The sequence below is a fragment of the Podarcis gaigeae genome (genome assembly GCF_964106915.1).
Source record: "Podarcis gaigeae genome assembly, chromosome: 7".
Taxonomy (NCBI): Eukaryota; Metazoa; Chordata; class Lepidosauria; order Squamata; family Lacertidae; genus Podarcis; species Podarcis gaigeae.
The window spans coordinates 7,956,177-7,981,786 of NC_139683.1; the positions used below are offsets into that span (position 1 = coordinate 7,956,177).

The 25,610-nt window shown below is 44.5% G+C and overlaps 1 protein-coding gene and 1 long non-coding RNA gene across 2 annotated transcripts in view; one reads left to right on the plus strand and one right to left on the minus strand.

The window, feature by feature from the left end:
- The window catches only part of COL22A1 (collagen type XXII alpha 1 chain), a 188,010-nt gene extending 182,547 nt beyond the window's left edge, over positions 1-5,463 (plus strand). The window contains exons 64-65 of the mRNA XM_083748974.1: positions 33-110; positions 1,614-5,463. Coding sequence (XP_083605100.1) covers positions 33-110; positions 1,614-1,801 — 266 coding nt within the window. The 3' untranslated portion in view covers positions 1,802-5,463. The remainder of the gene's footprint in view (positions 1-32; positions 111-1,613) is intronic.
- Positions 1-25,610, minus strand: part of LOC310849327 — a 344,819-nt gene that overhangs the window by 23,085 nt on the left and 296,124 nt on the right. The window lies entirely within an intron of this gene.

A 25,610-nucleotide genomic window follows, 5' to 3' on the forward strand; every position in this document is an offset into this window, starting at 1 on the left:
CTGCTCAAATTTTGTTTTGTTCTCCCCACCAGGGGAGAGAGGAGACAAAGGAGAGAAAGGAGATGCTGGTGTTGGCCAGAGGGGAGAAATTGGTCCTCCAGGAATTCCAGGTGAGTGAAGGGATGAGCAGATTTGACTTGGCATGATAGAATGCAGCATTGTCAGGGACTGGCAGGACTCCAAAGAGTGTGGGGCAGAGGCAGGCAACCAGGAGAGGGGACTAGTAATTTATACCTGAAGGAGCGTCTCCACCCCCATCATTCTGCCCAGACACTGAGGTCCAGTGCCGAGGGCCTTCTGGCAGTTCTCTTGCTGAGAGAAGCCAAGTTACAGGGAACCAGGAAGAGGGCCTTCTCAGTAGTGGCACCCATCCTGTGGAACGCCCTCCCACCAGATGTCAAAGAGAACAGCAACTACCAGACTTTTAGAAGACAGCTGAAGGCAGCCCTGTTTAGGGAAGCTTTTAATGTTTAATAGATTATTGTATTTTAATATTCTGTTGGAAGCCGCCCAGAGTGGCTGGGGTAACCCAGCCAGATGGGCAGAGTATAAATAATAAATGATTATTCTTATTATGGAGCTTGACGCTGCCTGCAACGCAAGAGCCAGGGCAAGGGAACAGGGTTAGGGCAGTCTGAGACAGAGGAAGGCACAGTCAACAGATGGGTCAGTAGACTCCACATCTTCCCCTGCCCCCACTGTCTCCTATAACCAGGAGGGACTTGAAGTAGGAAGAGCAGCAGTGACTGCTAAGCAGGAGAAGTCTCAGGTTGCAGGAGCACAACCTGTCAAGGGAGGGTATATAAGCCAGCAGAGGGGTTGAGCCTGTTGCTGCAGTTGCTCTGCAAGGCCAAGACTTGTGGACAGCTGCCTAGAGGCTAGAGGTGTGTCTCTGTGTTTGTCCAGAGCACTGTAGAAGCTGTTAGAATTCCTGCTCCATGATTGCAGTCATGGGATTTTTGTCTATAACATGATGGTGTGTGTTTTGACTCCACAAAGTGGGAAGTGACAGAGACAGAATGTTATCCTTTGTTCTTTCTCTTTGCTGTCTGATGCTAGAGAGAGAGAGGGAGCCATGTTGCAGTGTGTGTTTATATGTAAATAAAGTAGATTAGCCAAAATGCTGAGTTGCTGAGGTCTGTTACGCAAGCTGCACTAACTCCACGGATCCCTAAGTGCGCCAATGTCTGTTGGCATCGGTCGCTGGGATGTTCGGGCTGAAGAAAGCTTTTGAAGCTCCCGAACGATCGACCAGGAGGGGGGAGGGCATGCCAGTTGGGCATGTGTCTCTGCCAGGGTCCTACTCGAGTGTAGGACGAGCTCCTGACAGAAGCTGCAGTGGGTGTTTCTCTTGTTGGTGAAAAAATTTACTATCACACATGTGCCCTCCTTATCTGGGACGGGCCATGAGATGAACATGCCAATCTTCACTGTGAAGATGCTACCATGTCTGGCTTTGGTCCAGCTTTGTTTTCAAGCACCTTTAGACAACAGCTCATTTTGCAGGTGAAGCTGCCTTTTTTTCTGAGCCTGGCCATCCAAACACCAGCGCTATTTGGTCAGACTGGCAGCAACGTGGCAGTGATGCTTACCCACAATGCATTGTTCCCTAGGTGTCCCGGGTGAACCTGGCTATGGCAAAGATGGGATGCCAGGATCGCCAGGCCCCCAGGGTGAAGCGGGCATTCCTGGACTGATGGGTCCCCAGGGGCCACCAGGAGCCAATGGACAATGTGACCCCTCTCAGTGTGCTTACTATGCAAGCCTGGCTGCTAGGCCCAGCAACGTCAAGGGGCCTTAGAAGGCAAGGCCCCAAAGCCCACGGACCTCCTATGGACCTACGTCTGAAACTTGAAGGAAGCAAGGAAGTTGCGAGGTCTCGCCTGTTTTCCCTGCTTCTCTTTTCAAGAGGCCTTGTAGACTATTAAAACCATCCAATGCTGCCGGTCGGTCAAGTTTATCATAAATAAGAAGTTATAAATTGCTATTCTTTTATGAGGTGAAAAGTGTTCTTTGTTTTGCTTTTGTTTTCTCTAATATCAGGGCAAATTCAAAGTTGTTTTTAAAAGAAGGTTTTTTAAATATATATATAAATATTGTCAATGAAGTATAGAAAGAATCCCTGTTAGAGCTGAAAAGGAAGACATTTTGGCTGTTGATTTTTTTAAAAAAAATCTTATTATTATCATCTCTGAAGGCCAAGTTAGGAGTGCAGTAGAGACCTGGAACTGAACAATGTGACAGAAAGAGGTCGCATTCTGGCTGGATAAGTCATAAGTGGCAGCGGGAGATTAGGAGCAACGATGTAAATTTGTACACCCATTACAATCAGTTTCTGGAACAGGATATTTACTTAGCTGGAGGTACCTCCTGTCTGTCTAAAGATCATAGATGTAATTATTCAGGGCTTTGTTTAGCCCAAGTTGTAAGGCGGAAGGACTTGCTAATATTAAATGGTATGATAGAGATCAGCCCAGGGAATATACCCACTTTACAAAGCATGGAGGCAGTGTGATAGATTATATTGCGATCTTACAATTTGCATATGAGTTTGTCATTAGGAGCCTCAGATTCTCCTTAGTCCATCTAGACAGCATTTCTTGCTCTGTCAGGGAGCAGCTCTCCAGCATTTCCATCAAGCATCTGTCCCAGCACAATCTGGGACTGAACCTGCTTCCTGCAATGCAAAACAGTTGCTCTGTCACCGAGCCCTTCCTCTAAAAATAAAATAAGACTCTAATCTTCATGGATTTGAATATGGGATTTAATTAAATGTGGATATAGGAATCTGCCTTCTGTCAAGTCTCGCCATTGGTCCATCTTGCTTAGAATTGTCTACGGTGGCTGGTAGCAGGTCACCATTTCAGACAGGGAGCCTGTCCCAGGAGATGTCATCACCTCAGACCTTCAACATGCAGTGCAAATGTTCTACCATCTGATCTACAGCCCTCCCCTTACAGACCTTTGGCTTGTCACCTGCCCATTCACCTTCCCATACATTCCTCCCTGGCCACCTGCTTTTCTCAGCCACGTCTGAAGGTTTCAGCTGGGGGCGGGGGATGTCTAGGGTGAAGGGAAAGTGGCTGGCAGGAGAAGGGGGAGTAAAGTACCACTTTTCCCTGTGCGCTTCTTCTGTACCTCTTCCATTTTCCAATGATTAAGCAATGGCCCATGAATCAAAGAATCAGGTCTGTAACTGAAAATCTGTCCTTGTCCTCATCATCTCCTAAATATTTCTTGCTTTATTTTCACCCGTGTGTCCCCAATATACCTGCATCCAGTCATTATTAAACAAAATGACAAAAAGTCTTTTTTTTAACTGCCCTGAGACCTCTGGGTATATAAATTCAATAAATAACAAAATAAATAATACATAAAAGTGAGGGAATATATGTAACAAATATTTGCTTCTTCAGCAAAATGTATCAGTCCAAACCCAATTTTTTGACTTCTAGTTCCTTGATTTGGCTCAATTCTCCAAAGCTCAGGGTGACTGGGTAACACTGTAAATTGGTTATTTTGTGAGTTGAAAAGCAAACAAACATTTTAATAGTGCAATCCTTGACCTGTTTGCTCAGAAGTCAGCCCCCCTGCAGTCCTACCTGTGATCCTCGAAGAATGAACTTGGATGTTAGGACTGTGTCTTTAATATCACATACCACAGTATACTGGAACATTTTCCAGAAGCAGTGAAGTTGTTGGCACCCATTTGTCTTGGGAGACAATGGAGGAGTCAAGCTGTTGGAAGGTTGCAGAGCCTGCTGTGGCTGTTGAGATCGATACAGGAGAGACATGCTTTGTTGCAGCTGGGGAAGATGAAGGTGTTGGGTTGTGCTGCTGTAGATACACCATGGCTTCTTCTCTCTGCACCCCTCCCAGTGGTCATTCCTCCTCTGGTCACTTCTATGGATGTCTTCTGTGAGGGATTCCCACATGGTGGGGTTGAAATTGCCAGCCTTCATGTTATGTTTGCAGACATCTTTTTAATGCAGAGTTGGTCTGCCAAAGGGCCTGGTGTCTGAATCCAGGTCCTTATGGAGCAGGCATAGGCAAACTCAGCCCTCCAGATGTTTTGGAACTGCAACTCCCATCATCCCTAGCTAACAGGACCAGTGGTCAGGGATGATGGGAACTGTAGTCTCAAAACATCTGGAGGGCCGAGTTTGCCTATGCCTGTTATACAGCATGTAAAACATTGAAGTAGCTGGCATTAATTTTGCTGGTGGGTGATTGTGGTTGGTAGAGGGAACCATTCCCAGGGACAAAGTTGAATTCCAATGCTGGAATCAACCTAAGAACTGCCTGGGTGGGATTAGAGCATCCCTATGCTGGGGCACTGCAATCAGGATTGCATCCCGGATTGTGAGAGAAGCTATAGTCAATGGGAAATCTGCCAGGTCAATTCCACAGCTCTAGGAAGATGCAATGCTACTTGATTCTGAGACGGGCCCTTGATCCATTAAATTCTGACTGTCAGCTTACCAGAGCCCCACTGCAGGCAGATAATCATTCCCAGTTTGGGTACCTGAGATCCTTTCTGAAAAAATAAATAAACTGGAAATACTGAATCTGAAACCTCATGCATGCAAAACAGTTGTTCTATGATGGAACTTTGAGCTCACATGGCTATGCCATGGCACAAATCTCACAAATACCATTTGGCACCCATTGCCTACTTGTTTACAAATTTTTCTTTGCCAATATTAGCCAAGGGGCAGCCATGTGGTTGGGCTTTTGTTTTCCCCTTTGTTAAGTGAGCTGGATTTTTTAACCTGAAGCAGCCAAGTACAATAGATACAATAGTAGTCGTGGAGGAGCAGGCAACAAACCCATGCAATAAGTTCATCATTTCAACGGAAGAAGCTCTTAGACTGTGCTGTTGATTTAGTGTTAAAGACAAATGTTATTTATATATATTTTAAAGGTGCTATTTTTATGTGGGTTTTATGGCATCAGTGCTTTCATTTTTTTTGAAAAAATGAAACAGTATAATCTGTGGAGTGTCTAAATTATTGTGATTGTAGCAAGCAGGCTCTATTCCAGATAATTATGATGCCTGTGTTGTCTCTGAAGGAGAAATCTCAGAAGTATTTTGCTGGCAAATAAATATCTTAGCCAAAATGTTTTAAGGGAGTTTGATTTGCAGCTTTGTCTCTTTCTTGTTGGACTAAATATTGGGGATGGGGGTCATTTTGCTGGTGATGAGTTTTAGTTTCCTGTCCTTTGTAAGTGGTCCCTTTTGCAACACTGCCTCATGGCCCTATTTGACTAAGGCAGTGGCTGCTGTTTTCAGTGGGATTATTAAACCCTTCCCCACCCACGTGCCCACTGCACTTGTGTGCTGTGCTCAATTTCTGGCACAAAAGATTGCAGGCATCTGAAACCCTTTCCTCTCAGAATAATTTCAGGCTATAATGTATATACATGTTATTTTGCATTATTTAATAAAATTAAATATTCAAAAAGCACCATTTATCTTTATGGGTAGGTTACCAGAGGCATGCATACAAAAATGCTTATTTATTTTCATGCATACTTTTTTAAAGAAAAAAAATTCACAAATGGATATGTCACTGGGCCCAATGGAACATAAGGTTTGAAAAATCAGAAGCCGATATGGATTATTTGTCCATCCTTGCTAATAAAAGACCAGCCTTCGTAACTTGCTAAGTGAAATATTTCATATATTGTTAAATACACATTTGGTGACACAGACATCTCTCCACCTAAGTCCCAAGTTTTAATTGCTATGTTTTCAAGGAATGACTTTTATTGCATTTTTAAATTATTATTATGAATGTTTCTGTTTTAATGTATTGAGAGGATTATATTGTAGAGGTTTATATTCTAATGGTTGTGTAACTGTCCTTTGTCCTTGTAAACTTCTTAGAAGCCTATTTTGACATTCAGCATTATATAGTAAGCATATTATTGCATTGCTCTCAGCATGGGGCTTCCCTTGAAGATGACTCGAAAACCTCAATTGTTTCAAAATCCAGTGGCCAGATTATGTTCCACTCTCACATAAACTCTGTTTCAAAACAGCTGTATTGGTTACCAGTTCATTTCTGGGCCTATTTGAAGGAGCTCACACCTCCTTCACTACAGACCCCCCTTTGGTGTTAAAATAGGCAGAGGGAAGTCCTCTTAGTTGTTCCACCACCTTCAGAAGCTCTGGTGGTGGCAACCTAGGAAAGGGCATCTTTATCATGCAGCTTTTGGCAAATGCTGAAAACACACCTATTTTCCAGTGTGGTGTAGTGGTTAAGAGCGGTGGACCCGTAATCTGGTGAACCGGGTTCGCTTCCCCGCTCCTCCACATGCAGCTGCTGGGTGACCTTGGGCTAGTCACACTTCTCTGAAGTCTCTCAGCCCCACTCACCTCACAGAGTGTTTGTTGTGGGAAAGGAGAATGTTAGCCGCTTTGAGACTCCTTAGGGTAGTGATAAAGTGGGATATCAAATCCAAACTCTTCATCTTCTTCTTCCTTGGCATTTGCAGCTGAGATGTATACTTTTAAGTCCCACCTTAAAAATATGTGCTTCTATGATTCAAAGTCATTTCAAACTGTTTTTAACATTTTGATTATCACAATCCACCGTAGGAACTTAGGGTTAATGGAACATAGGGTTAAATAACAACAACAGCAACAAAAAAGGATGATGTCATATCCGCCAACATTTCTCTGATGAAAATAGGGAAGTCCTAAGGAAAAGCGGGACATTTCAGATTCAAATAAAAAACTGGGACCGCTTCTGCAGATCCAGGACTGTCCCTGGAAAATAGGAGTACATGGTGGGTCTGTGATGTAGAGACCAATGGAGGAAAAAGACAGCCATCTTGCATCACCGGCATTCCCAATGATATCAATGCCTTTTGAATTGGGTGAAAGCAACTGCAAAGTGTCAGACTGCAAAAGAAAAGAAAAACAGGTTGTAACAGGTGAGGACTGACAGATGGTGAAGGTAATCAATAGTAGTTTTAGTTTACATTGAAATGGAAGTTGGCTTTGCTTAAGTAAAGAAAACAGTGTGGGCTGGGCTGTGTACTTTCTGTCAGGAGCCGCACAAAAGATGAGGAAGTTTTTGCTCTCCAGAGACACAAGTGTTTACCTACCAGATGTAGCTGAGCAACCTGAAAGCTCTCTGTATGTTTACAACGAGGAGGAATTCAGGTGGACTGAGAGCCAGGCTGAGGGAAGTCTCAAAAGCAGCTGACAGTGGACCATGACCCCTTTCCTCCTGTTTCACCAAGAAGGAGGATGAAACTAGCCGGCAATCTCCCTCTGCCCCTACTCTACAGCAATGGAAATGGCAACAGAACATGATCCTCAGTACAAAGGTGGGAAAAAGCTCAAACTGGAAGGCAAAGAGTTGATGTCAGTGCCTCGCCAGATCTTTGCATTGCAAGGATTGCGAGTTCTGGAGATGACTCCGGAACGAGAGAGCTGCCTGAGGTACAGGATGGATCTTGTCCCTCGTGAGATCGGCCATTTGCAAAACCTGGCCTTGCTCTACCTGGACTCCAACAACCTGAAAGAGGTCCCTGCTGAGATAGGCTCCTTAGGCAAGCTGGAGAGACTGACCCTCAGCAACAACAGCATAGCCTCTCTGCCTGAGGAAATAGGAGGCCTCCAGAAGCTTCATAGTCTCCATTTGGCAAACAACAGCCTGGCAGAGCTCCCTGCACCTGTTTGTCAGCTGAGGAACCTGGTCTTCTTAGATGCTACTGATAACCACATCAGCACCATCCCTGATGCCATTCAGCAGCTGCAGAAACTGGAAACATTGCTGCTGCTTTTCAATTCTCTCAGGCATCTGCCAAGGGGAGTCTGTTCCTTAAAGGCCTTGAAGACTCTCTGGCTAGGACAGAACAACCTCAAGGCTCTCCCATCCAACTTTGGTCAGCTGGTAAACTTGGACTGGGGTTCAAATTACTGTTCCTGCAGCTTTGAAGGGAATCCATTGGTGCAACCACCTCCTGAAGTGTGCAGTGGAGGACCTGTTGTGATCAGAGAGTATTTTGCCTCTTTAAGGGGATAGAAATCTATGTGTAGGGTAAGTAGAGCTGAGAGAGAAGCTAACATTTACAGGGAAGCATATCTAATTTGCACTTCCTGTAACAACACTTGGCAGCCATCATTTGGAATTCACACTTCTCCAAATAATGCATATGAAATATAAATATATTATGGATTTGAGTATGCATAGAAATGCACGCATTCATGAAAATGACATTCAAAAATGCATTATTTGAGAAAATGCATTATGCTGGGCGAAATTGCTTTGCAAAAAAATGTGCATATTGGGGAAAATTGCATACAAATGTGTACTTTAGAAGAAATGAGTATTAAAATGCTGATGAGTTTTCATGTTGAAGTTCCTAAATCCACCTTTTGATGATCTCATATCATCCAGATTGTGGAGGGTAGGATCTATGCTCGGCAATCAGGCTATGATGCCACCAGGATCCTGTCTCCGCTGGATAGATGTTTCTCATTTTCATGTGGTTCATTGCAATGTGTCCTATGCATTGTCTCTGAATTTGCATTGCATATGTTCTAATTATGGACGTATTTTTTAAAATTTTAATTAGATTGTTTTATTGTGTGTTTTAATTATGGATGTTTATATCTTGAGGCTTGTATAACTGGTTTTTATTGTTGCAAATGACCTAAGGAGCAACCCCCTAGCAAGATCCACCAGGAGGACAGGTTAGGATCCAGATGATCTCTTGCTGAGCTGAGAGGTCCATGGTGCAGCTGGGCTATGCTGGCTTAAATCCTGCATCCTTGCACCCATACAGCATGCAGCTGGCTGAGCCAAATCTGGCTGATCTGAAACTGGTGTAAGCCCTGAGAAGAGGGTATTCTGTTTGGGTTGCCATGTGCCCTCTTTTTCCAGGACACATCCTCTTTTCCAGGGGTAAAATTTCTGTTTGGGTGGATTTTTTAAATTTGACAAAATGTCTCTGGCTATACTTTCTGTATGAAAACATAGACATAACTGCTGGCTGAAGATTTGCTTTCCTCTGACCTTACCTTCTCCTGCCTCCCCCCCCCCCCCAGCAACATATCACAGCCTCTACAGCCTACATATAGTATAGGGGGATTTAAAATGAGAAGTCGTCATAGCGTCCTCTTTTTTGCTCTTCAAAATATGGCAACCCAATTCTGCCGACATAAGACTCAGGTTGGGGGGCAGGACTTAGGCTGAGCATGTGACCTGGCACCCCAGTGTATACTAGGCCAGCAAAATGGATGGTGTAACTCTAATACTATTTTAAAGGGTTGTTTTCCTTTTGCCAGGCTTCCCTTTGCCTCCGTCAGCAGTAGCGCCACTTCTCTGGTGCAACTTTACACCAGATTGATTTACACTAGCTTCTTGTAAAAAGGGTTGCTCTCTTAGTAGTAAGCCATGCATTTTTATTTTTCTGTAGATTATAATTCTGTATATCTATATCCCAATGCTTCTTGTAGTTGGTTTTATACTTACAATTCTGTTTCGGCATTAAGTGGTATTTAAATTGTGGTAATTAAATTGTTGCTGATGATGATGATGATGAAGAGGAAGATGTAATTGTTTATTACGCATTGTAAGTATAAATGTTTATAATTTAATGCTTGTTTAATTGATTTTTATTCTTGCAAATCACATAGAAATAAATTTTGCCATGAAGCGGTAAATATATATAATATTAAACAACAACAACAACAACTGTGCAATACAGCCATGTTTGGGCCAAAAAGCTCTGCAGAGGGTGATAGAGACTTTCTAATCGCAACATGCTTAACCCTTACTATTAGGAAGTAGGAGGCAAGTAGCCTGTGTCTGAATCTGTGGGGCAGAACGAGGTTGCAGCATCTCTATTTAGGTCACCCACGTAGGCAATGTCAGCAACTGTCCTCTGTCCCAGCAGGTTACGGCTCATGAATTTTAAAACCAAGTTTTGATCCAGCATGCTGAGCAGTGCCCAGGCAGTTAGGTCTACCTGCTATTTTAATTCCCCACCATGATCGAGACGGATGCTATACGGGGCACATTGTAAGCAGTTTAAATGTTGGCTGGGCACAGCTATTCCATTCTCTTTTTTATTTTTTTTTATTAGTTTTCCAAGTTTATAACAAACATATCCACAAACATAAAAGGAAAACATCAAAAAACAAACAAACAGACAGACAGACAGACAGACAGACATATATCCTAACTATCTTATTTCCACTTTTGTTATCATTGTTGGGTGACTTCCTCAAATCCCCCTGGCTGAGTTTCCATATAAATCATTATAGCAGTTTTCCAAAACTATTTTCACATAATATTTACTTGGTCCATTAACATCTTTCTTTCTTTTCATTTTGACTTTTATCCATAGTATTCTACAACATCACATATTTAAATCCTAGCCCAATCTGATATTCGCACGTAATTCTATTTAAGTTATCTTAACATATTTAACTAAATAGTCTTTGAATTTCTTCCATTCCTCTTGGTACTCCTCCTCTTTCTCGCCGTGGACTCCTGGTCAGGTTGGCTAGCTCCAAAAAAATCCATCATCTTCATCTGCCATTCCTCCACTGTTAGACAGCTATTCCATTCTCTTTGCACCGCTGGTGTTGCCTGCTGCCATGTAAGTTCAGAGGGGACCACCAGTGGAGAATAGGGAGAGGGCAGAATGAGACCTTTTTGTCTACAGTCAGGAATTAACGTTGCTTTGTACTGAAGTAGAACTCTCTGGGCAGTCAAGGACACTGATAAAGTTGGCTTCCCAGTCGCCTAAAGTGTCCTACTTGCACTCAAGGAAGTTGTCAATAGAAGCCCCCTGTAGGCCTTCCCTGTAGAGCATTGGGAAGAGTAGCGGGTAGGGGGCACAGGATGGAGCATGTGACAAATGTCTGGGATGGGAATTGCTTGCACAATCCTGCCCCTCTCCACAGAAACAGCATTTGAGTGTTCAGGCAGAAACCTAAATGTGCCCAATATCTAGATCAGTGCTTCCCAATTGGGGGCTCTGTGGACCACACCCAAGGGATCCATGACACGTACCTGCCAGCTGTCTGTGACACTCCACTTTGGGGGCCCGTACCTTTGCAGGGGATGGTGGCATCATTCACATAATAAAGACTACCACGGAGATACCAACATTTTCAAAAGTAGGGGGTCAGCAGCTTGGAATTTGATAAACAGGGGTCCAGAGTATTGAGCTAATTGGGAGCCACTGACATAGATAGATACACATATAAACAGATATGGATTTGGGCTGCCATCCCTGCTTGCATTGCTCCCCTCATAGCTCCTTTGACTTCCCCATCCCAGACTACCAGCCAAACCCTGCACCTTGTGGCCAATCCACCCTTCTCACTGTTCACCCCAAAGTCCCCTCTTCTCCACAGTTCATCCCCAACTCCCTCCTCCAACCACAGCTCACCCTAATCCTAAGAGCTGCCTGTTGCTGCTGCCACTGGTGATGGGGAGGGGAATGAAGTCTCCTCCCCCCACTTCACACTCATCCCCACACCACCGCTGCCAGAAGGAAGCATAAGGTACAGGTCTAGCACAAACAATGAAACATTTGGCTGTCCTTCCCAGGCTGACCATTAAGCATGCTTCTTTCCACTGTTCTCCCTCCCTCCTTCCATCCTGAATGTTTGCAGAGTCCTTTTGCCTCAGGCCTACAAGCCCTGGATGCTGAAAGATGAGAACATAACCATGCCTTATATATCTTAATGGCACCATTACGCAGAGCGAACATTAACTTGAGGTGCTGCCACAACATTAAAATCTAATCTTCTCTCAGTTATCTTGTGCTTGAACTGTAGTGTTTGTTCCCTCTTGTTTATTTCAACTTTTGGTCCACACTGGTGAAAAGTCTCAACCTGCAGCCCACTGACAATTTGAGTGAGTTGCACAGAGCTTCCTGTAACTACTCTGGAGCGATTTACGCTGCGGGTTGCCACTTAAAGTGTCAGGCTCCCAAATCACGGAGCAGGGGTTTTAGCTCACTCCTTCGTTTATTTATTCACTCGTTCTTTCTGGCAGGGCTAATGGGCCTTTTAATGGTTATATGACAGCAAAATATCAAGGAACACACAGACCTTCCGTTATTGAGCCACTGCCTATTTCAGAAAGTGGCGGACTTTGGGCTTTAAAATTTCAGTGGCGTCCTATACAATGCCAAAATTTGGCACCACCACCTCCTGTGGCTTGGCAAACTGAGTTGTGCTCCCGAACCGGTTGTGCTCCCCTAAATCCATCTCTGTTACTGGACTCTTAAAGGCATGGGGACATGAAGAGGAATGGGGGACCTGCTGAAAGGATTCTTCTTGATAAAGCTTTGGACAATATGTTTGTGTATCCAAAACAAGAAGTTGTGTGATGAGAGTACATTGATTATTTGGCATTCATCTCACATCCAGTGAGGTTTGCTTTGATGCCTCAGCCAACATATGGGAAGATGGCCAGGAAAAACCCTTTTTTCTTTGCCCTCCGATGTCCCGAATTTCACTGGCAGTGATTGTTTCTGAGTCCAGCTGTGCTGATTGGCTTAGAAACCCACAAAAGCTACTTCCTGTGTCTAAATGGCTTCATCATTCATGTTGTGATGGTAGACCAATGTATTTTGATACAAGATATCAAACCAAACAGCTATAGAAGTAAGGAAGGAAAGAAACGTCAGGCTTAGTGTTTCGCTAAAGGTGCTTTCCTAGCTGACTCCCTGCAATACTTTCAGACTGTTGCTATTTTGGAGGGTGGGATTCAGTCGCATGCTGACAAATAAGGTCGCACACCTATAGTGGATCAGAAGGTCTTGCACAGCAAGCCCACTTTCCCCAAGGATCATATGATTTGTAGTAATGAAGCTGGTGAGAAAACACACTGGAACGTGTGCAACAGCACTCGCTTGATGCAATCTCATAAAACGTCCCTGCAATATATATTGGTGAATGCTCAATTAGCAGGACATCTGGAAATAGGGTTGCCAGACCCTACAGGGCTGACCTGAAGTCTCCAGGTGGCTGGGGGGGAAGGGGAGGGAGGAGGGACTTGAATCTCCAGGTGAGTGAGAACACACAAAAAACAAGCTTGCAAGCTTCAGTCCAGCAGGAGCCAGCTGCAAATTATTATTGCATTGACTCTCTGGGATGTGTATGACCGCCTCCCCTTCCTCTCCCTCCCAATTAACCTTTGTCTGTGCAAATTATTGCACAACCTCTTTGGGGCCCGTGACATCATCAGGGACTGACCCTAGGTCTTAGGTTTGGGCCCAACATCTCAGAGTCTGGCATGTTACTGACCTTGCAACCCTATCTGGAAATGACCTCAGTAGTAATGCATGGATTCCTTACACCTCTCATCATTGGCCAAACTTCTTGACTGGCCTCTACTTGATAGGACTGCAACTGACCTGGTTTTTGTTGAGTTATTCCCCCTACCCCATCCCAGTGTCCCAGATTTACTCTCTTTTCTCTCAGGTCCCTTCCAAACTTAGCCTCAAAGAGCCATCATGCCATTTCCGCTGTTCCTTTTCACACAAGAATTATAGATATAAAAAATCTCATCAGCATTTCATTCTTTTCCTTTCCTTTTCAGGTTCAACATACATTGCATTCCAGAAGTCCCCCCCCCCCACTGCCACTCAGCTCCTTCCATCATCTCTTTGACACCCTTTTCTTCCTCCCTTGCTATTTTAAAGCGTCAATGGCTCCCTTTCCTCCCCTTGAAGTGAGCCAGGAGCAAAACGATGAGATGCTCAGAAACTATCAGCGTGATGAAACGAGAGTGCCTTCTGCACAAAGAGCACTTAAGAGTAGGAGCTCTTCAGCTCATCCTGTTCCACAGTGGGGGGATGCTTTGAATACCATCAGGAAAGATGAATAACCTAATAGCGTCACATTCACAGAGATGCACGCTATATTACCATCATTTGCAGGCCAAAGGAAGAGAAATGTTCATTAGGATCTCATCCCAAAGACCAGTCTTTCTCAACCTATGGGTCCCCAGATGTTGTTGGACTACAACTCCCATCACCCCTAGCTAGCAAAGCCAGAGCTCAGGGATGATGGGAGTTGTAGTCCAACAACATATGGGGACCCACAGGTTGAGAACCACTGCCATAGACCAACAGCACACTCATTTTCCAAGTATGGCCCAAAATGGCACCATCCCACACAAAAGGAGAGAGATCAAGCCAATCACCTCCTCCAATGATTGACTCATTGCAGAGGAAAGATAGGAAGCAAAGGGATAAAAAGATACTTTCACTCCTGTCTTCCCTCTGCAGTTCCGTGTGCAGATTGGATTGCTTTTTAACACTGCCCCAGATATTAAATTTACATAGCTCACCTAGTACAAAGTCAGGGTATCACACAGCCAACTGCTGTTATGGGTCATGGACCTATCAAATGTGCACCATGTTCCCCACAGTGGCCAATGAGAGTTCAGTCTGGGATTTCAATTTCCAGGGCATTGAGCTCCAAGAAGCTGGTATTCAGAGGAATACTGTCTTTTGTAACAGGAGAGTCATTATAGTCATTGTGATGAACAGGTCTTCATAGGCTTGTCCACTTAGGAGACCATAAGCTTGACATGAGTCAACAGTGTGATGCAGTAGCAAAAAAAGCTAATGCATCTAGGTATGAACTCTGCTGAACTCATAAAAGTCAGGACGTTAGAGTAATCTCTAATGAATATATCCTCTCCTAGCATCTATGCACATCCCTACACCTTTAATGATGGAGAGATTTGGGAACACATTTCAGCATTTCATTTGTGCCCTGTTCAGAGTTCAGCTTTCCTTATTTTTCTATTATCCTTGTATCTCCAGTGGATACTTATTTGCTGAAGGAGGATGCTCCACTGTTTCCTTAATTAAGAACTTTTCAGCTTTCATAAAAGTTCACATTATGAATAAGGCTTGTTTAATCCCAGCACGGCTTGTTTACTCTGGAGGTTATTTCCCTCTGCCATGCTTCCTTAATCAATTCTCTGCAGCTTTACATTGTCTGCGGTTCCTCTCTGCTCCACTTGGTTGTTGTTCCCATCCTCACTTACAGTAAATGAAATCAACATTGGTTTGCATCTCAGTGCAGCCCCCATTGTGTCAGGGATAGCCTGCAATGTTTTTCTCCGATAATAGTGGCATTTGCGTCGGGACTGCACTGCTACAAAAGTCCTCACGTGAGCTGTTTTTCAACATCACTTTGCCAGCACACCAGGGAAAAAGACTCAGAAAGCAGAGTCATGGTGGAAAGGCCTTATTTAATTAAATATAATATTAGAAGACCTCCCAAGCAATCATCAAGTTATGTAAACACAGGAAGGTGGGCTTGCACTGACATACATGGCTGTCTAGCATTCACCAAGCAATACATCCTACCAGATGTCAAAGAGAACAACAACTACCAGACTTTTAGAAAACATCTGAAGGCAGCCCTGTTTAGGGAAGTTTTTAATGTTTTATGCATTACTGTATTTTAATATTTGGTTGGAAGCTGCCTGCCCAGAGTGGCTGGGAAGCCTAGCCAGATAGGCGGGGTATAAATTATTATTATTATTATTGTTGTTGTTATTATTATTATTATTATTATTATTATTATTATTATTATTATCCCCAAGTACCGTCCCAAGCCAAAAGGCTCTGTAAGCTGACTCAAGAATGCCCTTAAACCCTCACAATGTCTCAAGGTTCCTGTCAATTAAGTTATTACCTTTCTGAACTGAGTGCCAAACAAATACTAGTATCAAGAGAAAATCAAATAACCTTTCAGTATGGAGTAGGGAAAAAAGAGGAAGAGGAAGAGGAAGAGGAAGAAGGAAGTCCCAAGAGCCAATCAAGGGCTTCCCCCAAAATTCCCAATCAGCCCCCAGAAAGGGTGACTAGCAAAAAAGAGGGTGGGGATGTTCATCCAATTTGCAGATGGCACCAAACTGGGAGGGGTGGCCAATTCTGCAGAAACCAGAATCAGAATTGAAGATGGCCTTAATAGATTGGAGAACTGGGCCAAAACTAAGAAAATGAATTTCAGTAAGGTTAAATGTAATGTTTTGCACTTACAGTAGGCAGGGATGATCAGCTCCACTAATATAAGATGGGGGCCATATCTCACATGGTTGTTGGAGCAAGCTTGTTTTCTTTCCTGCTCTGGAGGGTAGGACCCAAACCAATGGATTCAAGTTACAAGAAATGAGATTCCAATTAAACCTCAGGAGGAACTTTCTGAAGGTAAGAGCTGTTTGACAGTGGAACAGACTCCCATGGGAGGTGGTGGACTCTCCTTCCTTGGGGCTTTTAAAGCAGAGGTTGGGTGATCATCTGTCAAGGGTGCTTTAGCTGAGATTCATGCATTGCAGGGGGTTGGACTAGATGACCCTTGAGCAGAGACTTACATAGGTTCACTTGCATCAGTGACCCTGCAAGGGGAGAGGAGGAGCAGCCCAGGGGACATGTGGACAGGCATACGGTCTCCTAGCCACTTCAAGCCAGAGTGGAGAGGCACTGTTTTTCTGCCCCCCTCTGGGCTTGCTCCCTTGCATCCCTTCCAACATTTCTCTGATGAAAATAGGGATGTCCTATTCCATACTCTCCAACATCTCTCCAATGAAAATAGGGACATTTTATGGAAAAGTGGGAAATTGCAGGATCAAATCAAATCTGCATTAAAAAAATAATGCATATTAAGATAATGCAAAGACACAAATAATGCCATGTCTAGTTTGGTCCTCAGTTATTCGACAGCAGCAAGAGAAACAACAGTTAAGAAGTGTTCAACACCACGCTGAGACATTAGGGGGGTGCTAAAGTATTCTAGTCCTTCCTAAGGCAGAGGATGGTCACGTTCTATTTTAATTACATGGTTGCAACTTCTCCCTTTCCCAAGGGGAAAGGAATTTGTATGACGTTTGAGATTTGGTCCATGGGATAAATGTGTTGGTAAAGGTAAAGGTAAAGGTACCCCTGCCCATACGGGCCAGTCTTGACAGACTCTGGGGTTGTGCGCCCATCTCACTTAAGAGGCCGGGGGCCAGCGCTGTCCGGAGACACTTCCGGGTCACGTGGCCAGCGTGACATCGCTGCTCTGGCGAGCCAGAGCCGCACACGGAAACGCCGTTTACCTTCCCGCTGGTAAGCGGTCCCTATTTATCTACTTGCACCCGAGAGTGCTTTCGAACTGCTAGGTTGGCAGGCGCTGGGACCGAGCAGTGGGAGCGCACCCCGCCGCAGGGATTCAAACCGCCGACCTTTCGATCGGCAAGTCCTAGGCGCTGATGCTTTAACCCACAGCGCCACCTGCGTCCCTCAAATGTGTTGGAGGGACTCCTAAATGACACCTTTAATCCAACCCATGCAATGATGCAATGAGCCACTTCCCCCATAGCACCTCAGTTGACTTCTTCTCAGGGGACTCCTTGACAAGAGGGCAGGAAGGGCAAGGGACCTGGTATGCATGTGCATATTTAGCCCCGAGTTGTTTTATTTTTTTTAAAAAAGTGGTTGGGTGATTAGGAACATAGGAAGCTACCCCTCACTTCCTTCTATAGCATGTGCAGAAATCACCTTCTTGGCTGTTGGACCCACTATTGATCTCTTCTGCTCAATCCACCAGAGCCTGTCTTCACTTGCAAAGGAAGTCCCAACTCACTGAGGGCTTGAGACCCATCTAGTTCAGCCAGCCAGTCAAAGGTGTTCCCAGAAATAATAGGGGGTAGGTGCAGTGTGGAGCAGGAAGATGCCATTTGTCCGTTACCTCAGAAGTCATTGGTGGTGGAAGGGCTTTTCTGCCCACCCCCACATTAACCAAGGTACAGCCTTTTGTCCCTAGGGGAGAGAACTGTCTTGAATAAGGGACGGGGTGGTGGAAATATAGCATAAATCTCTAGAAAAGACTGGGGTGAGGAAAATGCCACCCAACAGCATGGACTGTGTTACCCCAACGAATGTGTGCTTGTTTATCCTATGATGATGTACATCAATAAATTCCATGGTGGAGCTATAAAACACCTAAAACTCTTGTAGTTAGGCATTTATTTATTTAAGAAATTTTATATACCACTTGATTGTAATAAAAGCTCTAATCAGTTGTTACTTGTGGTCCTGTAAAGAGTAGCAATTTTTTTTTAATCCTTTAGGTTATTCCCTCTCCTCATCCTTGTTCTAGAACAAAAACTAGTTTCCAACAACCAGTCATCCCAATGTCCATTTCCGTGTTTATGTGACTCATTTCTGAACATGTTTTAGTATCCCTTATTTTCCACAATATCCTTCAGTGTTCAAATGGAAGCCCCTCTTTTTACCGCTAACCAATCCCACTCTGCAGAAGAGCATCTTCTCCCAGTTGCTCTCCAAGGTGCTGAAAGCTCTTTGACCATCTCTGCACAAGTCCCTTTGAAGCTCCTTTGTGTGGCCACAAATTCCTTTTTGCTGATAATTGCATCCCATGGAATATGTGATGTGGGGAAACTGGATAGGGGAATTAGATGGAAAGGAACTTTTTCGCCCTCTCACAAAATACCAGATACTAGAAATATTAGACCCTTTAAATAAGCTGAGTGATACTGAATAGTTTTATTTGTTATAAAATGCCCAATAGATTTTAATGGCAACACTAAGTTGCCAAAGTAAAGTCAACTCCCCCGAATCACAGCAACCAGAGTGTCTTCTCTTAGTTCGCTCCCTCCTGATGCCACGACTTAATCCCTTCCCACTTCTCCCCTACTACCATGAAGAAATAAGCCTTTTATCCTCCTCCTCCCTCCTCTTCCCCTTCACTGCCTTAGACGAGAACACAAAGGAGTCTGATAAGTTTCTATTGTTGTTTGGAAAAGATCCTTCTCCATTCAGTCCCTCAAAATTTGCCCTAAATTCTAGCTGATGTAAGGATGACTCAATCTCATCCCCTGCTAAAGCTGTTTACTGCACAGGACACTTGCTCTCAGTTATGTATTCCAGCCTCCCCCAACCTAGTGACTTGTTTTGAGTTCCAGTTTCCATCAGCCCCACCCAGGATAGCCAGTGGTCAAGGGTGATGGGAACTGTAGTGCAGGAAAATCTGGAAAGTGGCAGGTTTGTGGGTAGATGGGGCTCACTTAAAACTTGGGGCTGATGTAGAAGGTGGTTCATCTTTCCATCACCATCACTGGCAGCTTAAGCTAGGCTGCCATTTTTATAAGATATAGACTACATCTACTGACCTGTTTAATGTTATTAGGATGATATTAGATATATTGTTCTAAAATGTCACAGGGCATAGTTGCAAATTAACCTGGGTTTTTTTTGTGTTTTTACCTTGGTTTCTTTCTGCCTCCCTGCTTCCGGTTGCTGGTTCTTCTCCAACGCCCTCTGATGTCATATTTTAATAATGCATTAAGAACATTGAAAGAAGGACCAATCCATAAGCCTTCTTTAATGTTATAACTATGGGTGTAGATCTGCCCATAGTTGGGAATTCATTCCGTTGAAATCCATGGCAGGACTGTGGATGGTTTCTGCTACCTAAGCTGGGCCTGTTCAGTCTTACCTTCACTCAGACTGGCCCAGGAGACACCTGGACAGGATCTAACCCTGAATCAATTTGAGGATGGGTGAGACTAGTGTCTAATAAGGGTTTTTAAAACATGTGGCTCAACCATAATGGTTGAGAGGGAGTGGAGGCATGAGTTGTTGTGTCTCTCGCCTCCTTCTGACTGCACTGTGAGCAGGGGGGGGGGGTTCAATCCTGCTGGGTGCTGCTTCACAAGGGGCTGCCTATCTCTCTTCTCCACTAGACACCCTTGACAGCCTGCGGTTACTCCATAAGCCCAAGATCCTGAGATGTCGACTTGGGCAAACTATGGATCCAACCTGAATCAGCCTGATTTGGCTCGGGATTCAGTTGGATCTGGTCCACAGCCCTCCTCAGCAGCATTTACTCCTTAGAAAACATACAATGGATTGTGCTGTCAATCAGTGTTTGGTACAATATAATGGCCTCCTAATTTAGGTCTGGTGAGATAACAGTCAGTTTGTGTCATGTCTTTTAATACATATACGCCTATAGGCTGGGAGTATCTTGTCAATTCTATTTGCAAGCTGCTCCTGCAGCCTTTTTCAGGTGGGCTGATGAGTGGAATACAAATTCTTGAAATACACATAATAAATAAATGGCATTTACAGCCCAGCTGTGTCCAGCCCAAATGGACCATCTACATGCTCCTTAAAGCCCAAGGTCCTGGCTTGGTGCAAGGTCCTGTTCTTGACACAACATCTCTTTCTCCTGATGTTCTATCATCTCCAAGATAGCCTGCTTTCCTTCCTTCCTTTTTCATTCTTTAAAGCAGAGCTGCAATTCTCCCTGCAGACAAGCACGGTAGGAGTGGGGGATGGGGGGAGTGCTAGTTTTGTGAGCAGATTTGGTCCTTGTTGCCATCTGCCTCTGGGTTGTTGGCTGGGAAACGTGGGGCTGGCACAGTGTGACTCCTTGTATAATGCGGTGCAGCCTGCTGAGTTGAAGATGGGCATCAAAGCTGCCAGTGTCAGCAGTTCCTTTGCCATCCTGCATATTGGAGATGCGGGAACAAAAGCACAACAAAGCCAAGAGAGAAAGTAGGGGGAAGGGACATTAGCAGATGCTCCGCTTGAGTTTCAGCATTTCTGCACTGAGTTCATCTTTACCTCCTCCACCTTTGCCCTTTCCAAAATGTAATTGCCCCTTCTCCCCCATTATTGCATTATCGGGCGAGGCATTCATAATGAACTCATTTGGGAATCCTTAATGTGTCGATTAGAATCTCTGTCCATTTAGATTCAACTTAATTGCATTTTCAATCTCGGCACTTTATTGCAAAGTGCTTTCCTAGTTAGCTTTCCTCGTAGGGCATGTTCAGTGTCTGTTTAAGAATGACAAGAATCCCCGGGGCAATATTTTCCCCCACAGATCCTTTTAGGACCAATTCTGGGGGGCAATGTCCAGAATGCCAGGAGGTGGCCTAACACTGCAAGGCTGGAGGCAGTGGGCCCAATAACTGGGCACCCATGACTTGACATCCCATTGCCTTGTGCCATTTTTAGCCCCGGTCACCTCCCAAATCTCTCTTTGCTGCATACAGCACAGTATCATCTTTGTGTCCTTTTCTTACATGCATGGGCAAAACCACCAACCTAGAAAGCAGGAAAAGGTGGTGTTCTTTGCATTCTTCTCAATCGTCAGTTCCCAGTGTGGTTTAACAGTAAAATCCTCTTCCCATGGAACTCTGGGAAGTGTAGCTCACTGAAGGGAATAGGGGTCTCCTCACAACACTCAAGACATGGGTGGCACTGTGGTGTAAACCACTGAGCCTTGGGCTTGCCAATCAGAAGGTTGGCGGTTCGAATCCCCATGACAGGGTGAGCTCCCAATGCTCGATCCCAGCTCCTGCCAACTTACCAGTTCAAAAGCATGCCAAAAATGCAAGTAGATAAATAGGTACCACTGCAGCAGGAAAGTAAACAGCATTTCCATGTGCTGCTCTGGTTCGCCAGAAGCAGCTTGGTCATGCTGGCCACATGACCCGGAAGCTGTATGCCGGCTCCCGTGGCCAGTAAAGCGAGATGAGCACCACAACCCCAGAGTCATTAACTGTCAGGTGTCCTTTACCTTTACCTTTTAAACAACTCTTAGCACCCTTAACAAACTACATCTCCCAGAATTCTTTGGTGGAAGCTATGACTGTTTAAAGAGGTATCATAGTGCTTTATATGAATGTGTGAATGTGGTCCGTGTGATAGTTTACTGGGCTACTGCAAATTGTGTGAGCAAGCGTGGATCTCCAGGCCACAAAAGGGGCAAGTGATACAATTCAGGTTTCTTAAATACTGGTGGGGAGTGCCCAGAGCTGCCCAGGAATTTTTAGAAACTGGAAAACATTGTGATGTGACCTTTCAGTCCACCATCTTGATTCAAAATGACAGCCAGCATCCAAATGGCAATGAAGTCTGCCATTCCCCATCTCAGGAACCTTCCAGCCGAGTCTGGCGACCAATATCTCAAGAGGCAGCCAAACCTTTAGAGAACAAGGGGCAGATGTACAGACAGGCAAAGCACTTTCCATGCAGCAGTTCAAAACAAATGCTCACAAAGCTACCAATGCAAAACGATCGTGCATATTAGTAAACAAATATATATTAATTACCTGCATTGTTAGCTTTCTGTACCTGATGAACAACCATTCAAGAAATGAAGCATAATAAAATAATAAGACATCATGCTCAATTTTAATATATCAAAGAGAAACAGTAGTTTCCTCAAAGCACCTGACAAACCTAGAAGGTGCACAGGGATAATAATAATAATAATAATAATAATAATAATAATAATAATATACCACCCTATACTCACAGGTCTCAGGGGTAGAGTTTTACAGGCCTAATGAAGCACAGAGAGGCACTGTGATATAGTGGTTAGACTTCTGGGCTAGGACTCATGAGAGCTGGGTTCAAATTCTCACTCGGTCATAAAACGCATTGGGTGACTTTGGGCCATTCACTGCCTCTCAACCCAACCTACCTCACAGGGTTGTTTTGAGGACAAAGCTTGAGAAGGGGGGAAGCAATGCATGCCGCTTTGAGTTCTTTGGAGGAAAAACTGGGATAAAAACAGAATAGTAGAATTTAAAAATAAAATAAATAAATAAATAAAACCCAGTACACGCTTACTCAGAAATAAGTTCCACATTCTGCAGTGGGGCTTGCACCCAGGTATGTCTGCACAGGATTTTAGCCTCAGGCCAAGCAGTGGCCAGAGGCCATGTCTGGCTCCCAAATTTAGTTTATCAGATTTTTTAGTGAAAACTTTTTTAGAGCAGAGCACCATCATTCTCCTTTCCCTCCTTGCTTGGATGGTTTTCAATAGTACTGAAAACAAACACCACCATATTTTACTTACCTGGTCTGTTTGGGTATGAAACTGATGGATTTTACCATCAGTGATGCCACAGACACAAATTAGAACAGGCCAGAGGCACAACTAGAGTTCTTGGTCTCAGCACGACGATGGCTGCAGCGAGAGCTGTGATTTATGAGCCCAGAGAACAATACAGCCTGTGGGCTACGCTTGTGCTGCCTTCTGGATTCTTAATCACAGCAGCAGCCATGCATAGCTGTCTCTACTAACACAGATTTCTCATCCCCTCTCCTTGACCTTGGAATGGAACAGCAACAAAATAACCAGCAAAAGGAAGGATTCATATACCGTAAATGGACCGGTTACAGTAACCAAAATTACCAGAGTTATTTTTTTGTTTGTTAAGTCGTTTAGTCATGTCCGACTCTTCATGACCCCATGGACCAGAGCACGCCAGGCACTCCTGTCTTCCACTGCCTCCCACAGTTTGGTCAGACTCATGTTGGTACCTTTGAGAGCACTGTCCAACCATCTCATCCAGCGTCATAACTTTTATATGCCTGTTGTCTTTGTCAATGGAGTTTTCTTGGCAGGGATACTGGAGTGGCTTGCCGGTTCCTGCTCCAGGTGGATCACGTTTGGTCAAAACTCTCCACCCATCTTGGGTGGCCCTGCACGGCATAGCTTCTCTGAGTTATTCAAGCCCCTTCACCACAACAAGGCAGTGATCCATGAAGGAGACCAGAGTTATATATAGAAAATAGCTAGTGTTGCACTTGGGCTGGATGCAGATAGGTAGCCGTGTTGGTCTGCCATAGTCAAAACAAAAAAAATTCCTTCCAGTAGCACCTTAAAGACCAACTAAGTTAGTTCTTGGTATGAGCTTTTGTGTGCATGCACACTTCTTCAGATACACTGAAACAGAAGTCACCAGACCCTTCTATATAGTGAGAAGGTGGGGAGGGGTATTACTCAGAAGGGTGGTGGGAATGGGTGATTGGCAGATAGCTGTGATGAGCCTGTTGACGACTCTTAACGACTGCAATAGGTCTTACAGGAAAAAGCAAGGGGTGAGAAGGTGAAAAGTGGCTTTGTCATGTATAATGAGATAAGAATCCAATGTCTTTGTTCAGACCAGGTCTCTCCATGGTTTTAAGTTTGGTGATAAGTTGCAATTCAGCAGCTTCTCTTTCCAGTCTATTTCTGAAATTCCTTTGTAGTAAAACAGCTACTTTGAGATCTTGTATAGAATGTCCTGGGAGATTGAAGTGTTCTCCTACTGGTTTCTCTGTCTTGTGATTCCTGATGTCCGATTTATGTCCGTTTATTCTTTGGCGTAAGGTCTGGCCTGTTTGTCCAATATAGAGAGCTGAAGGACACTGTTGGCATTTGATGGCATACACAATGTTAGACGATGAGCAATTAAATAGTCCCGAGATGGTATGTGTGATGTTGTTGGGGCCAGTAATGGTGTTGTCCGGGTGTATGTGGCAGCAAAGTTGGCATCTGGGTTTATTGCAGGCTCTGGTGCCAGTGTCCGTGTTAGGTCTGGTTGTAGTATTATTGTGGGTTAGGAGTTGTTTAAGACTGGGTGGCTGTCTGTAGGCAATGAAAGGTCTTCCTCCCAGAGCTTGAGAAAGAGAACTGTCATTGTCCAGGAGAGATTGTAGATCTCTGATGATGCGTTGTACTGTTTTAACTTGGGAGTTGTATGTGATGACTAGAGGTGTTCTGTTATTTTCTTTTTTGGGTCTGTCTTGCAGCAAGTTCTCTCTGGGTATCAGTCTGGCTCTGTTGATCTGTTGTCTAACTTCATCTGCTGGGTATTTTAGTTCTAAAAAGGTTTGCTGTAGATCTGTTAGGTGAGAGTCTCTGTCTGTAGAATCGGAACAGATGTGGCTGTAACGTAGTGCCTGGCTATATACAATGGACTGTTTGGTATGTTTGGGATGGTAGCTAGAGGCATGTAGATATGTTTGTCGGTCAGTTGGTTTACGGTATAAGGTGGTGTCTATGCGCCCATCCTGTATTTTTATAGTAGTGTCCAAAAAATGTATTTCTTGCATAGATTGATTCATTGTTAGGTTGATTGTGGGGTGAAAATCATTGAATTGAATCATTGAAAATCAATTGGGCTGGATGTTCATCAGTATGCAGATGACACCCAGATCGACCTCTCCTTTAAATCAGAACCAGTGAAGGCGATGAAGGTACTGTGTGAGTGCCTGGAGGCGGTTGGAGGATGGATGGCGGCTAACAGATTGAGGTTGAATCCTGACAAGACAGAAGTACTGTTTTGGGGGGACGGGGGGTGGGCGGGGGCAGGGGATTCTCTGGTCCTGAATGGAGTAACTGTGCCCCTGAAGGACCAAGTGCGCAGCCTGGGAGTCATTTTGGACTCACAGTTGTCCATGGAGGCGCAGGTTAATTCTGTGTCCAGGGCAGCTGTCTACCAGCTCCACCTGGTATGCAGGCTGAGACCTTACCTGCCACTGGACTACTGTAACGCACTCTACGTGGGGCTACCTTTGAAGGTGAGCCGGAAACTGCAATTAATCCAGAATGCAGCAGCTAGACTGGTGACTGGGAGTGGCCGCTGGGACCACATAATACTGGTTCTAAGAGATCTGCATTGGCTCCCGTACATTTCCAAGCACAATTCAAAGTGTTGGTGCTGACCTTTAAAGCCCTAAACGGCCTCGGTCCTGTATACCTGAAGGAGCGTCTCCACCCCCATCGTTCAGCCCGGACACTGAGATCC